General features: G+C 43.1%; 1 protein-coding gene across 1 annotated transcript in view; it reads right to left on the bottom strand.

Annotated features, from left to right (window-relative positions):
* LOC142201115 (uncharacterized) overlaps positions 1 to 16,782 on the bottom strand; it is an 85,402-nt gene that overhangs the window by 32,746 nt on the left and 35,874 nt on the right. Inside the window, exons 4-10 of the mRNA XM_075271943.1 lie at positions 13,599 to 13,712; positions 11,020 to 11,124; positions 10,355 to 10,453; positions 8,265 to 8,366; positions 8,057 to 8,158; positions 7,817 to 7,915; positions 5,462 to 5,662 (exon numbers count right to left, since the gene is read on the bottom strand). Of these exons, the coding sequence (XP_075128044.1) occupies positions 5,462 to 5,662; positions 7,817 to 7,915; positions 8,057 to 8,158; positions 8,265 to 8,366; positions 10,355 to 10,453; positions 11,020 to 11,124; positions 13,599 to 13,712 (822 nt within the window). The remainder of the gene's footprint in view (positions 1 to 5,461; positions 5,663 to 7,816; positions 7,916 to 8,056; positions 8,159 to 8,264; positions 8,367 to 10,354; positions 10,454 to 11,019; positions 11,125 to 13,598; positions 13,713 to 16,782) is intronic.

Below are 16,782 nucleotides of genomic sequence, written 5' to 3'. Positions count from 1 at the left end.
GACGGAGGTTTCCGTCCAGTTAGCTAGGGGTTAGATTCTGGGTAGGCAGGGACAGGCTAGGATAGGAAGGAGAAGACAACCACAACAGCTCTTATAAGAGCTAAATTAATAATTAACTAATAAGAGCTAATTAAGAGCTAATTAACTAATAAGAGCTAAATTAGGGGCTCTGAGAAGAGCAACCTGTCCACCACTTCAATGCGTCGTCATTTGGAATCCAAGCACTGGAATCAGTGGCAGGCAGCAACGGCAGGACAAAGGCCGCCTGCCGTTCACGCCACTGCCACTGCCTCTGCCACTGCCTCTGCCTCTGCCACTGCCACTGCTGACTGTGCTGGCGATGCACTCCAGAGGACGAGCCAGGACACCACTTCATCTGCCTCCGCCACTTTGTTGACTTCTACCTCATCCTCCCCTGGTCCTGTCTTATCTCCTTCTCCTGCACCATCAAAGGCACCATCAGGCGCTTCTTTACAACAACCCACCATCTCTCAGACATTGGAGCGGCGGCAGAAATACACTGCTAACCACCCACACGCGCAAGCCTTGAACGCCAACATCGCTAAACTGCTGGCCCAGGAGATGTTGGCGTTCCGGCTTGTTGAAACTCCCGCCTTCCTGGACCTGATGGCAACTGCGGCACCTCGCTATGCCGTCCCTAGCCGTCACTACTTCTCCCGGTGTGCCGTCCCCGCCTTGCACCAGCACGTGTCACTCAACATCAGGCGGGCCCTTAGTTCCGCGCTTTGCACAAAGGTCCACTTGACCACCGACGCGTGGACAAGTGCATGCGGACAGGGACGCTACATTTCACTGACGGCACACTGGGTGAATGTAGTTGAGGCTGGGACTGCTTCCCAAACTGGCCCGGTGTACCTCGTCTCCCCGCCTAACATTCCTGGCAGGGACACGAGAAGAACACCCCCCTCCTCCTCCTCCTCTACCGCCTCCTCCTCCGCCACCGCCTCCTCCTCCGCCACCGCCTCCTCCTCCGCTGTTAGATTGACCCCAGCTACGAGTTGGAAACGTTGCAGCACTGGCGTTGGTAGACGTCAGCAGGCTGTGCTGAAGCTGATCAGCTTGGGGGACAGACAGCACACTGCCTCCGAGGTGAGGGATGCCCTCCTCGATGAGACGGCAATATGGTTTGAGCCGCTGCACCTGGGCCCAGGCATGGTCGTTTGTGATAACGGCCGGAACCTGGTAGCAGCTCTGGAGCTTGCCGGACTCCAACATGTTCCATGCCTGGCCCACGTCTTCAACCTAGTGGTGCAACGTTTCCTAAAGAGCTACCCCAATGTTCCAGAGCTACTGGTGAAAGTGCGGCGCATGTGCGCCCACTTTCGCAAGTCGACAGTAGCCGCTGCTAGCTTAAAATCTCTCCAGCAACGCCTGCATGTGCCACAACACCGGCTTTTGTGCGACGTCCCCACACGCTGGAACTCAACGTTTCAGATGTTGAATAGAGTGGTTGAGCAGCAGAGACCTTTGATGGAATACCAGCTACAAAACCCTAGGGTGCCACAAAGTCAGCTGCCTCAGTTTCACATCCATGAGTGGCCATGGATGAGAGACCTTTGTGACATCCTACGGGTCTTTGAGGAGTCCACAAGGAGGGTGAGCTCTGAGGATGCGATGGTGAGCCTTACAATCCCGCTCTTGTGTGTTCTGAGAGAATCCCTGATTGACATCAGGGATAACTCAGATCACACAGAGGAGTTAGGGATAGCATCCGATCCGTCACAGCTGGAGAGTAGGTCCACACATCTGTCCGCTTCACTGCGTTTAATGGAGGAGGAGGAGGAGGAAGAAGAGTTGTCCGATGATGTGATGGTGATACAGGAGGCTTCCGGGCAACTTCGAATCGTCCCATTGTTGCAGCGCGGATAGGTAGACATGGAGGATGAGGAGGAAATGGAGATTGAACTTTCCGGTGGGGCCAGAGGAGTCATGCCAACTAACACTGTGGCAGACATGGCTGAGTTCATGTTGGGGTGCTTTACAACCGACAAGCGTATTGTCAAAATCATGGAGAACAACCAGTACTGGATCTTTGCTATCCTTGACCCCCGGTATAAAAACAACATCTCGTCTTTTATTCCGGTAGAGGGGAGGGCCAATCGCATCAATGCTTGCCACAGGCAATTGGTGCAGAATATGATGGAGATGTTTCCAGCATGTGAGGTTGGCGGCAGGGAGGGCAGTTCCTCCAGTAGGCAACCAAGTTCTCACCGGTCCACACAAACGAGGGGCACACTGTCTAAGGTCTGGGACACCTTGATGGCACCCCCTCGCCAAAGTGCCGCCACGGAGGGTCCTAGTGTCACCAGGCGTGAGAAATATAGGCGCATGTTGCGGGAATACCTTTCCGACCACAGCCCTGTCCTCTCCGACCCCTCTGCGCCCTACACGTATTGGGTGTCGAAGTTGGACCTGTGGCTTGAACTTGCCCTATATGCCTTGGAGGTGCTGTCCTGTCCTGCCGCCAGCGTCCTATCTGAGAGGGTGTTCAGTGCAGCCGGTGGCATCATCACTGACAAGCGCATCCGTCTGTCAGCTGAGAGTGCCGATCGGCTCACTTTGATAAAAATGAACCACCACTGGGTAGAGCCGTCATTTTTGTGCCCACCTGTGTAAAGCACCCCAACATGAAACTCCATGTCTGTACTCAACCTCTCCAATTCCTCCGCATCCTCATACTCATCCACCATAAGCGTTGCACAATTCTGCTAATACTAGGCTCCCTCCACCCTGATTTCCCCCAACTCTGCTGGTTAGAGGCTCCCTCCAACATGATTTCCCCCAACTCTGCTGGTTAGAGGCTCCCTCCACCCTGATTTCCCCCAACTCTGCTGGTTAGAGGCTCCCTCCACCCTGATTTCCACCAACTCTGCTGGTTAGAGGCTCCCTCCACCCTGCTTTCCCACAACTCTGCTGGTTAGAGGCTCCCTCCACCCTGCTTTCCCACAACTCTGCTGGTTAGAGGCTCCCTCCACCCTGATTTCCCCCAACTCTGCTGGTTAGAGGCTCCCTCCACCATGAATTGGTCCAAACTGGGCTGGTTAGAGGCTCCCTCCACCATGAATTTGCCCAAACTGGGGTTTTTAGAGGCTCCCTCCACCATGAATTGGTCCAAACTGGGCTGTTTAGAGGCTCCCTCCACCATGAATTGGTCCAAACTGGGGTTTTTAGAGGCTCCCTCCACCATGAATTGGTCCAAACTGGGGGTTTTTAGAGGCTCCCTCCACCATGAATTGGTCCAAACTGGGGTTTTTAGAGGCTCCCTCCATCATGAATTGGTCCAAACTGGGGGTTTTTAGAGGCTCCCTCCACCATGAATTTGCCCAAACTGGGCTGTTTAGAGGCTCCCTCCACCATGAATTGGTCCAAACTGGGGGTTTTTAGAGGCTCCCTCCACCATGAATTGGTCCAAACTGGGGGTTTTTAGAGGCTCCCTCCACCATGAATTTGCCCAAACTGGGCTGTTTAGAGGCTCCCTCCACCATGAATTGGTCCAAACTGGGGTTTTTAGAGGCTCCCTCCACCATGAATTGGTCCAAACTGGGGGTTTTTAGAGGCTCCCTCCACCATGAATTTGCCCAAACTGGGCTGTTTAGAGGCTCCCTCCACCATGAATTGGTCCAAACTGGGGTTTTTAGAGGCTCCCTCCACCATGAATTGGTCCAAACTGGGGTTTTTAGAGGCTCCCTCCACCATGAATTGGTCCAAACTGGGGTTTTTAGAGGCTCCCTCCACCATGAATTGGTCCAAACTGGGGTTTTTAGAGGCTCCCTCCACCATGAATTGGTCCAAACTGGGGTTTTTAGAGGCTCCCTCCACCATGAATTGGTCCAAACTGGGCTGTTTAGAGGCTCCCTCCATCATGAATTGGTCCAAACTGGGGTTTTTAGAGGCTCCCTCCACCATGAATTGGTCCAAACTGGGGTTTTTAGAGGCTCCCTCCACCATGAATTGGTCCAAACTGGGCTGTTTAGAGGCTCCCTCCACCATGAATTGGTCCAAACTGGGGTTTTTAGAGGCTCCCTCCACCATGAATTGGTTCAAACTGGGGTTTTTAGAGGCTCCCTCCACCATGAATTGGTCCAAACTGGGGTTTTTAGAGGCTCCCTCCACCATGAATTGGTCCAAACTGGGCTGTTTAGAGGCTCCCTCCATCATGAATTGGTCCAAACTGGGGTTTTTAGAGGCTCCCTCCACCATGAATTGGTCCAAACTGGGGTTTTTAGAGGCTCCCTCCACCATGAATTTGCCCAAACTCTGCTGGTTAGAGGCTCAATCCACCCTGATTTTCAAAACAAATGTTGGTGCCAACCTCAACTTACTACAAGGGCCAAATTCACTGCTGGTGACAAGCTCTCCTCACTGCAAGTGCCAAATACACATGTTTCAAGGTGTTTTCCTACTGTCAGAGAGGTGGTATTGAGTGTGTAAAGTGTGTAGTTGTTAGGCTGTGATGTTGGGGTAATAGAGGGTCTTTGGTGTGTTAGATGCCCCCAGACATGCTTCCTCTGCTGTCCCAGTGTGATTCCAGAGGTGTTGGCATCATTTCCTGGGGTGTCATAGTGGACTTGGTGACCCTCCAGACACGGATTTGGGTTTCCCCCTTAACGAGTATCTGTTCCCCATAGACTATAATGGGGTTCGAAACCCGTTCGAACACACGAACATTGAGCGGCTGTTCGAATCGAATTTCGAACCTCGAACATTTTAGTGTTCGCTCATCTCTAGTCATTAGTATATGATCGGTGGGGGTCTGACACCCGTACCCTGTACCGATCAGCTGACCTGGCTTAGAGATGGATGGAGCTGGACTCTGATCGCTCCGCTCTGCAAGACTCTTCATACTATAGTGACAGCGGAACCAAATCTCAATGGACATCCAGATAGACAGCGCTTTGCTTGAACTAATATAATAGGGATAAGAGGATCCCCCACTAACACCTCAAAATTCATTAGTCTCCAAAATCTCACTTTCTGGCTGTTGCAAAGTTACAAGAGGTCGTCAGAGCAGATAAGAGTTGTAGTTTTGCAAGTACCAGTCAGAGCGCCCTGGTTTACATGAGAAGGTGCTTAAAGGGAATGAATATTCAGCTGTATATAAAAGTATTGCACGATCCTTGTCAAGCTCTTACTGTGTTTGTAATAAAAGGAAACTCACTTTATTTTATGATTTGGGGCAAATAAAGAAATCTGCACTGAGATGTCGTCTCTCTGACTATATAACGTCTCATAAACGGAAGATGTAAGACACAGCACTTACTCCTGCTACAATGAGCCTTATAAAACCGCAAGTACTGCTGATACATTCATGGCTACATTGTATCAGCGTGTGGGGCTGTGTCGCCATCATGTGGTCATATGAGGTAAGAGTCACAAGGGGATGTTAGGCAGCTCCTTGCACATACATTTAGTCATCGCCCTCTGGTCTTTGTCCTCTCACCTTCCCTCCTTTTGGTTGCACCTGTGCCCCGAAGCCGAGCAGGGTCTGGACTACCTGTGGTTTGCAGTTCTCTACAGCGATGTGAAGTGCAGTGTAATTCTCCTTGGTTCTGGCATCCACTTGGGCCCCCTTCTGTAACAGAGCCTTTACCACAGCTGTGTGCCCCCTCTTGGCTGCTGCATGGAGGCACAGCGCCCCCGACTGTAGGGTTAGGAAACACAAGGTGTATTATTATACAACATCAATATCATTGGCAGATATTATAATGTTCATATACCGGAATCTACAATAGAATCATTTTTATCAGTTGTAGTTTCCAAAATTTACATGGACTTAAACAAAGACGCTCACTGTATATACAAACCAGGAGTAGAGACTGACTATATATAGCAGGTGCTTAAAACTAAGTCAGTTTATATTATAATAATAATAATACATTTTATTTATATAGCGCCAACATATTCCGCAGCGCTGTACAATTTATAGGGTTCAGATACAGACATTCATAACAAAGAACGTCATTTCACACAATGGGACTGAGGGCCCTGCTCAAAAGAGCTTACAATCTATGAGGTAGAGGGGGTGACACAAGAGGTAGCAGGGGCGGCATTGCTTATACAGTGTTCAGACAATTTTGTGCATTAGGAATTGTGATCGGCCTGTCTGATAAGATGCGTCTTTAGTTTGCGTTTGAAACTGTAGAAGTTGGGAGTTAATCTGATTGTCCGGGGTAGAGCATTCCAGAGAAGTGGTGCAGCTCGGGAGAAGTCTTGTATACGAGCGTGGGAGGTTCTGATAATAGAGGATGTAAGTGTTAGGTCATTGAGTGAGCGGAGAGCACGGGTTGGGCGGTAGACAGAGATGAGGGAAGAAATGTAGGGAGGTGCGGCATTATGGAGAGCCTTGTGGGGGAGGGGGATAACTTTATATTTTATTCTATAATGAATAGGCAGCCAATGTAGCGACTGGCACAGACCAGAGGCATCGCTGTAGCGTCTAGCCTGATAGATGAGCCTGGCCGCTGCATTCAGAATAGATTGTAGAGGGGAGAGTTTAGTGAGGGGAAGACGGATTAGTAAGGCGTTACAGTAGTCAAGGCGAGAATGAATCAGAGAGACAGTAAGTGTCTTTAGTGTATCTCTGGTAAGGAAAGGGCGTATTCTGGAGATGTTTTTGAGGTGGAGGTGACATGAACATGCGAGTGATTCAATATGAGGGGTGAAGGAAAGGTCTGCGTCAAATATGACCCCGAGGCAGCGGGCATGCTGCCTAGGAGTTATAGTAAGGCCTGAGACTGCAATGGATATATCAGGGACAGATCTGTTAGATGGTGGAAACAGTAGTAGCTCAGTCTTAGAGAGATTTAGTTTCAGATAGAGCGAGGACATGATATTAGAGACAGCAGAGAGACAGTCACTGGTGTTCTGTATGAGTGCAGGGGTGATGTCACGGGAAGATGTGTATAATTGGGTGTCATCATTTTTCTCAGGCCCTCAGGGGCTGTGTTTATCACTTAAGACCCGCCTCTGAGTATCTGTAACCAGTCATATTTTCCAGTAACTTACATGGGGTGTGCTTAGAATATGTCCCATATTATTTATACTACCCAAAAGAAGGGTCTGCCTATCTATAGCCAAGCATATTTAAAACTAAGTTCGGTTATAAAAATTTTTTCATGTCCTCAGGGGCTGGGCTTATCATTTAGACCCACCCCTGAGCATCAGCAAACAGTTGTATTTTTCACATGGGCTGTGCTGAGACAATGTCCCTAATTGTATCTACTACCCAGGTATAGAGACTCCTTATCTATAGCCATGGGTAACTAAAACAAAATCAATTTATATCATTCTCAATTTATAGTTTCCTCCAATGCTGTGCTTATGGTTTAGACCCGCCCATGAGCATCTCCGAACAACTGTATTATCCAAAACCATCCATGGAGTGTGCTAAGACTATGTGCAACATTAAAGGCTGAAAACTAAATATTTTTCATTGGATTATCCTGCGGTATATCTACAGAAGAAGGTATTTATATTTGTCTCAGGCCCTCAGGGGCTGGGCTTATAGTTTAGACCCACCTCCGAGCATCTAAAATAACTAACAGAAACAATTTCCTGATCATTCCAAATATGAGCAGAAATTCATTCTATTATTTGACAATATTGCTTCAAAAGTAGAAGGTCTATGCCAATTGCCCTAATGCTGGGGGGAGGGGACTCCTTTCTGACTCCAATTGTGGCAATTAGAATATATTCCTGGATCAAGGAGCCATCACACAATCACTTTCTTTGTAGAAGTTATCAGTTCTCTGGATGCCACCAGCAGTGTAAAGCATGGAGGTTTTCATCTACAAACCTTATTAGGCATATGTAGTAGGACGCCCTTCTTCAAGAATGTGAGCGCAGTCTCGGGATGTCCACAATGTGAGGCGATGTGCAAGAGAGTGTCGCCATCCTAGGAGACAAATCCAGAACGACATGAGATATAGTCATAAAGAATTGGGGCAAGATGTGACATCTCAGCGGCTCCTGGAGATACGTGGGAGGAGTTTGAAATACTTGGCTTGCAGCAGGCCAGAAAGTGAGCTGCAATTACCTTAGTCCGAGCTAAAACACTGGCCCGAAACTTCTCTGTAAGGATTTCAATGATGGCAGTGTGTCCTCGCTCTGCAGCAATGTGCAGGGGAGATCTGTCCATCTGCAGAAAAACGAGAGACCCCCCAAGTCACCGACAGATAAACCAGCACAGGAAGGGGGAGCGGGAGAACATCCAATGTCTTATAGAAGGAGGCACCAGAAGATACCTGGTCAGAGAGGTTTGGGTTGGCTTTACACTGATGAAGGAACTTCACAATCGTCTCATCTCCTTCCCAAGCTGCAATGTGTAGAGGAGTCTGACCCTCACCCTGTGCAAGACAATGTAACAGTAACACATAGATAGATAGATAGATAGATAGATAGATAGATAGATAGGAGATAGATAGATAGATAGATAGATAGATAGATAGATAAGAGATAGATAGGAGATAGATAGATAGATAGATAGATAGGAGATAGATAGATAGATAGATAGATAGATAGATAAGAGATAGATAGATAGATAGATAGATAGATAGATAGGAGATAGATAGATAGGAGATAGATAGATAGATGATAGATAGATAGATAGATAGATAGATAGGAGATAGATTGATAGGAGATAGATAGATAGATAGATAGATAGATAGATAGATAGATAAGAGATAGATAGCAGATAGGTAGATAGATAGATGATAGATAGATAGATAGATAAGAGATAGATAGATAGATAGATAGATAGATAGATAGATAGATAGGAGATAGATAGATAGGAGATAGATAGATAGATAGATAGATGATAGATAGATAGATAGATAGATAGATAGATAGATAGATAGATAGGAGATAGATAGATAGATAGATAGATAGATAGGAGATAGATAGATAGATAGATAGATAGATAGGAGATAGATAGATAGATAGATAGATAAGAGATAGATAGATAGATAGATAGATAGGAGATAGATAGATAGATAGATAGATAGATAGATAGATAGATAAGAGATAGATAGATAGATAGGAGATAGATAGATAGATAGATAGATAGATAGATAGATGATAGATAGATAGATAGATAGATAGATAGATAGGAGATAGATAGATAGGAGATAGATAGATAGATAGATAGATAGATAGATAGATAGATAGATAGGAGATAGATAGATGATAGATAGGAGATAGATAGATAGATAGATAGATAGATAGATGATAGATAGATAGATAGATAGATAGGAGATAGATAGATAGATAGATAGATAGATAGATAGATGATAGATAGATAGATAGATAGATAGATAGATAGATAGATAGATAGGAGATAGATAGATGATAGATAGGAGATAGATAGATAGATAGATAGATAGGAGATAGATAGATAGATAGATAGATAGGAGATAGATAGATAGATAGATAGATAGATAGATAGATAGATAGGAGATAGATAGATAGATAGAAGATAGATAGATAGATAGATAGATAGATAGATAGGAGATAGATAGATAGATAGATAGATAGATAGGAGATAGATAGATAGGAGATAGATAGATAGATAGATAGATAGATAGTAAATAGATAGATAGATAGGAGATAGATAGATAGATAGATAGATAGATAGATAGATAATAGATAGATAGATAGATAGATAGATAGGCGATAGATAGATAGATAGATAGATAGTAAATAGATAGATAGATAGGAGATAGATAGATAGATAGATAGATAGATAGATAGATAGATAGTAAATAGATAGATAGATAGATAGATAGATAGATAGGCGATAGATAGATAGATAGATAGATAGATGATAGATAGATAGATAGATAGATAGATAGATAGTAAATAGATAGATAGATAGATAGATAGATAGATAGGAGATAGATAGATAGATAGATAGATAGATAGATAGTAAATAGATAGATAGATAGGAGATAGATAGATAGATAGATAGATAGATAGATAGATAGATAGATAGATAGTAAATAGATAGATAGATAGATAGGCGATAGATAGATAGATAGATAGATGATAGATAGATAGATAGATAGATAGTAAATAGATAGATAGATAGATAGATAGATAGATAGGAGATAGATAGATAGATAGATAGATAGATAGATAGATAGATAGTAAATAGATAGATAGATAGATAGGCGATAGATAGATAGATGATAGATAGATAGATAGATAGATAGATAGATAGATAGTAAATAGATAGATAGATAGATAGATAGATAGATAGATAGTAAATAGATAGATAGATAGATAGATAGGCGATAGATAGATAGATAGATAGATAGATAGATAGATAGATACTCACATTCTGACAGTCCACAGAAGCCCCATATTCTATGATGAGTTTGGTCAGGTCCATGTCTCTCTTTCTACAACATGTATGAAGGGCGCAGTCACCATATTTCTGTTGTTGACAGGCAGTATATATATTAACATGTTAAATTCTGGACACATCAGTCACATCCTCAGTGTAATGTTACGATGTATCGGAGCAGCAGACATGACAGCACTTACTACCTCTGAGCATCACATCAAAGGAACTCAGGGAAATCTGTCTTATGGGTTTTGAACTCTTGTGTTGTTCCTCTGTAATTCCTCCTGGAAATAGATATATAGTATAGATAGAATTGGTAATATGGAGTTTCTCTTCCTCTTTCACAGGAGTGTGTCCTCGCTGCAGACTGCTATACTGTGCAGGGACATCCCCAGGTTTTTATCTAATAATAAATTCCGAGGAGGAATAACAGAGGAACGCCACACTGCAGAGATATGTGACTAGCTGCTATAGAATAATATGTGAGGACTGTCAGTATTTACTATAACAGACATGTCAGGGCTCCAGAGAGGGGTCGGATGCTCTCTACAAGAAGCTCTGAATATCTTCTGCAGTGTACAGCAGTCCTAAGCTTCTATCTGCTAGATGGGTGCAATGCTCTGCAGCTGGAGTCACAATGTGCTGCGCCTTCTTACTTTGCTTGTAGCTCTGAGCTGGGCGTCAGTGTGAGATGAGAGAAGCTCCTTACATATCCCAAGATTGCCGGACTCGATGGCCAGGAACAGAGGGATACAGCCGTCCTGGGGGTGAGAACATCAACTACAGGTTACTAGGAGTATCTATCTATCTATCTATCTATCTATCTATCTATCTATCTATCTATCTCCTATCTATCTATCTATCTATCTATCTATCTATCTATCTATCTCCTATCTATCTATCTCCTATCTATCTCCTATCTATCTATCTAGCTATATATCTATCTCCTATCTATCTCCTATCTATCTATCTATCTCCTATCTATCTATCTATCTATCTATCTATCTCCTATCTATCTCCTATCTATCTATCTATCTATCTCCTATCTATCTATCTATCTATCTATCTATCTATCTATCTATCTATCTATCTATCTCCTATCTATCTATCTCCTATCTATCTCCTATCTATCTATCTATCTATCTAGCTATCTATCTATCTCCTATCTATCTCCTATCTATCTATCTCCTATCTATCTATCTATCTATCTATCTATCTATCTATCTATCTATGTATCTATCTCCTATCTATCTATCTATCTCCTATCTATCTATCTATCTATCTATCTATCTATCTCCTATCTATCTATCTATCTATCTATCTATCTATCTCCTATCTATCTATCTATCTATCTATCTCCTATCTATCTATCTATCTATCTATCTCCTATCTATCTATCTATCTATCTATCTATCTATCTATCTATCTCCTATCTATCTATCTCCTATCTATCTATCTATCTATCTATCTATCTATCTATCTCCTATCTATCTATCTCCTATCTATCTATCTATCTATCTATCTATCTATCTATCTATCTATCTATCTATCTATCTCCTATCTATCTATCTCTTATCTATCTATCTATCTATCTATCTATCTATCTATCTATCTATCTCCTATCTATCTATCTCCTATCTATCTATCTATCTATCTATCTATCTATCTATCTATCTCTTATCTATCTATCTATCTATCTATCTATCTATCTATCTATCTCCTATCTATCTATCTCCTATCTATCTATCTATCTATCTATCTATCTATCTATCTATCTATCTCCTATCTATCTATCTATCTATCTATCTATCTATCTATCTCCTATCTATCTATCTATCTATCTATCTATCTATCTATCTATCTCCTATCTATCTATCTATCTATCTATCTATCTATCTCCTATCTATTTATCTATCTATCTATCTATCTATCTATCTATCTATCTATCTATCTCCTATCTATCTATCTATCTATCTATCTATCTATCTAGTAGAAAAAAATGCAGAAGCAGCACAGCATACAAACAAACAAAAAAAAAAATTTTGTTTTTTTATTTCATTTTTTGTTTTTTATTTTTTATTTCTTTTCTGGCTATAGCAACACCTGACTATGTAGATGCACTGTGTCTGCTTGTTTTTTAACATGCAGGTTTACACAAGTGCACTGGGTAGTCTGGGTGGATGCCAGCTTTTGGTATGCCGCACACGACTTTATTTTAATCTGTGCGTGCAGGGATATACTATGATTGATATATTCAGCCTGGGAAGGCATGATTTTTCTGTTTTTTCTGATTTTGCACAGTAGTCACTTTTGGACACTGCAATGTATGAATAAACGCCCATGATACTAGTGAAAGCAAGTGGATGTTCCTCCTCCTCATATTTATATTTTATATATGATGTGATTTTATATATATGTGTCACTTATATTGATCTGAAAAATGTTACTAGATCATCGTATATTTATAACACTTTGTTACACTGTATCTTTCACTCCACCTAAGTGTGTTTTGATGTTGTGTTGCATTGTATCCACATGCTAACTAATTAATTGTAATTATGCACCATATGATGTGGTTGTTATTTAAACTGGTGGTTTTCCTCACTTCTTTGCTTGAGAAAGGTTCAGATAAGAACCAAAACGTCGCTGCTTGGAATAAATCCACACTTTTTCTAAATATTGGAGTGCTGCCATTTTTTCCATTATCTATCTATCTATCTATCTATCTATCTATCTATCTATCTATCTATCTATCTCCTATCTATCTATCTATCTATCTATCTAATTATCATCTATCTATCTATCTATCTATCTATCTATCTATCTATCTATCTATCTATCTATCTCCTATCTATCTATCTATCTATCTATCTATCTATCTCCTATCTATCTATCTCCTATCTATCTATCTATCTATCTATCTATCTATCTATCTCCTATCTATCTATCTATCTATCTATCTATCTATCTATCTATCTATCTATCTGTGGGGACTTTCCTAGGAGCCCATACGTTCTGGCCCTGTTCTCCTTCTGACTATGGACCTTCTTGGAGGGTCATGTGACCTCTAAGGTCCTGCTGTATGTAGACAATATAAAACATAACACAGTTTGTGCACTAGGTGGCAGTATAACAATGGGCATTAGAACTATCCACAAGGATCATCTGTTTAATAATCCCACTAGCACCCCCTGATATAACATGACATCTCTAAGGTCCTGGGGGTTCTCTGTACCTTGTCCTGGATAAGACGGGCATCCTTGTGAGAAGCTCTTAGCAATGTCTGGATGACACTGATAGCCCCGGTGGGCCGCTGGGCCGTGTAGTGCAGGGGTAGTTGTCCCTTCAGCTGTGACAATAACAAGGGACAATTGTAGATACTTTATACATAAGGCACAAGGAGAGACAAGGACGGCAGTGATGGACACTCAGTAGCAATATTGTAGGTGGTAGAAGATAGTCATGGCCAGACACAGTGGTGGTCTCACAAGATGGAGTGCGGGGGACAGGGGTGGGATCCATGTACTGAGAAGGGGCCCTAGAAACTGATGAGGGGGCAGCACAACATGTGAGGGGCATTATTACCTAGGGGGCATTCTTGCTTTGTAGGGAGCAAAAAAAGGACATATGTCTTTGGAGTGGTATTGTTACTGTGCAGGTCCTATAGGGGGCACAATTACTTTGTAGGGGGTATTATTACTGTGTAGGTCCTAAGAGTGCCATTATTGCTGTGTAAATCCTATAGGGGGCACTATAGCCTTGTAGGGGTATTATTACTGTGCAGGTCCTATAGGGGGCATTATGACTGTGCAGGTCTTATAGGGGGCATTATGACTGTGCAGGTCCTATAGGAGGCATTATTACTGTGCAGGTCTTATAGGGGTATTATTACTGTGCAGGTCCTATAGGGGGCATTATTACTGTGCAGGTCTTATAGGGGGCATTATTACTGTGCAGGTCCTATAGGGGTATTATTACTGTGCAGGTCCTATAGGGGTATTATTACTGTGCAGGTCCTATAGGGGTATTATTACTGTGCAGGTCTTATAGAGGGCATTATTACTGTGCAGGTCCTATAGGGGGCATTATTACTGTGCAGGTCTTATAGAGGGCATTATTACTGTGCAGGTCCTATAGGGGGCATTATTACTGTGCAGGTCCTATAGGAGGCGTTATTACTGTGCAGGTCCTATAGAAGGTATTATTACTGTGCAGGTCTTATAGAGGGCATTATTACTGTGCAGGTCCTATAGAGGGTATTATTACTGTGCAGGTCCTATAGAGGGTATTATTACTGTGCTGGTCCTATAGAGGGTATTATTACTGTGCAGGTCCTATAGGGGGCATTATTACTGTGCAGGTCCTATAGGAGGCGTTATTACTGTGCAGGTCCTATAGAAGGTATTATTACTGTGCAGGTCTTATAGAGGGCATTATTACTGTGCAGGTCCTATAGAGGGTATTATTACTGTGCAGGTCCTATAGAGGGCATTATTACTGTGCAGGTCCTATAGGGGGCATTATTACTGTGCAGGTCTTATAGGGGGCATTATTACTGTGCAGGTCCTATAGAGGGTATTATTACTGTGCAGGTCCTATAGAGGGTATTATTACTGTGCAGGTCCTATAGAGGGTATTATTACTGTGCAGGTCCTATAGGGGTATTATTACTGTGCAGGTCCTATACGGGTATTATTACTGTGCAGGTCCTATAGGGGTATTATTACTGTGCAGCTCCTATAGGGGGCATTATTACTGTGCAGGTCCTATAGGGGTATTATTACTGTGTAGGTCCTATAGAGGGCATTATTACTGTGCAGGTCCTATAGGGGTATTATTACTGTGCAGGTCCTATAGAGGGCATTATTACTGTGCAGGTATTACAGAGGGCATTATTATGGTGCAGGTCCTATAGGGGTATTATTACTGTGCAGGTCCTATAGGGGTATTATTACTGTGCAGGTCCTATAGAGGGCAGTATTACTGTGCAGGTCCTATAGGGGTATTATTACTGTGCAGGTCCTATAGGGGCATTATTACTGTGCAGGTCTTATAGGGGGCATTATTACTGTGCAGGTCTTATAGAGGGCATTATTACTGTGCAGGTCCTATAGGAGGCATTATTACTGTGCAGGTCCTATAGGGGTATTATTACTGTGCAGGTCCTATAGGAGGCATTATTACTGTGCAGGTCCTATAGAGGGCATTATTACTGTGCAGGTCCTATAGAGGGCATTATTACTGTGCAGGTCCTATAGGGGTATTATTACTGTGCAGGTCCTATAGAGGGTATTATTACTGTGCAGGTATTACAGAGGGCATTATTATGGTGCAGGTCCTATAGGGGGCATTATTACTGTGCAGGTCCTATAGGAGGCATTATTACTGTGCAGGTCCTATAGAGGGCATTATTACTGTGCAGGTCCTATAGGGGTATTATTACTGTGCAGGTCCTATAGAGGGTATTATTACTGTGCAGGTCTTACAGAGGGCATTATTATTGTGCAGGTCCTATAGGGGGCATTATTACTGTGCAGGTCCTATAGAGGGCATTATTACTGTGCAGGTCTTACAGAGGGCATTATTATGGTGCAGGTCCTATAGGGGGCATTATTACTGTGCAGGTCCTATAGGGGTATTATTACTGTGCAGGTCCTATAGGGGTATTATTACTGTGCAGGTCCTATAGGGGTATTATTACTGTGCAGGTCCTATAGGGGTATTATTACTGTGCAGGTCCTATAGAGGGCATTATTACTGTGCAGGTCTTACAGAGGGCATTATTATGGTGCAGGTCCTATAGGGGGCATTATTACTGTGCAGGTCTTATACGGGTATTATTACTGTGCAGGTCCTATAGAGGGCATTATTACTGTGCAGGTCCTATAGGGGTATTATTACTGTGCAGGTCCTATAGGGGTATTATTACTATGCAGGTCCTATAGAGGGCATTATTACTGTGCAGGTCCTATAGGGGTATTATTACTGTGCAGGTCCTATAGAGGGCATTATTACTGTGCAGGTCCTATAGGGATATTATTACTGTGCAGGTCCTATAGGGGTATTATTACTGTGCAGGTCCTATAGAGGGCATTATTACTGTGCAGGTCCTACAGGGGTATTATTACTGTGCAGGTCCTATAGAGGGCATTATTACTGTGCAGGTCCAATAGGGGTATTATTACTGTGCAGGTCCTATAGGGGTATTATTACTGTGCAGACCCTACAGATGGCATTATTACTGTGCAGGTCTTACAGAGGGCATTATTATGGTGCAGGTCCTATAGGGGGCATTATTACTGTGCAGATCTTATAGGGGGCATTATTACTGTGCAGGTCTTATAGGGGGCATTATTACTGTGCAGGTCTTATAGAGGACATTATTACTGTGCAGGTCCTATAGGGGTATTATTACTGTG

This window comes from Leptodactylus fuscus, chromosome 4 (assembly GCF_031893055.1).
Source record: "Leptodactylus fuscus isolate aLepFus1 chromosome 4, aLepFus1.hap2, whole genome shotgun sequence".
Taxonomy (NCBI): domain Eukaryota; kingdom Metazoa; phylum Chordata; class Amphibia; order Anura; family Leptodactylidae; genus Leptodactylus; species Leptodactylus fuscus.
The sequence above is the reverse complement of the archived record's forward strand: the minus strand, read 5'-3'. Positions and strand labels throughout refer to the sequence as shown.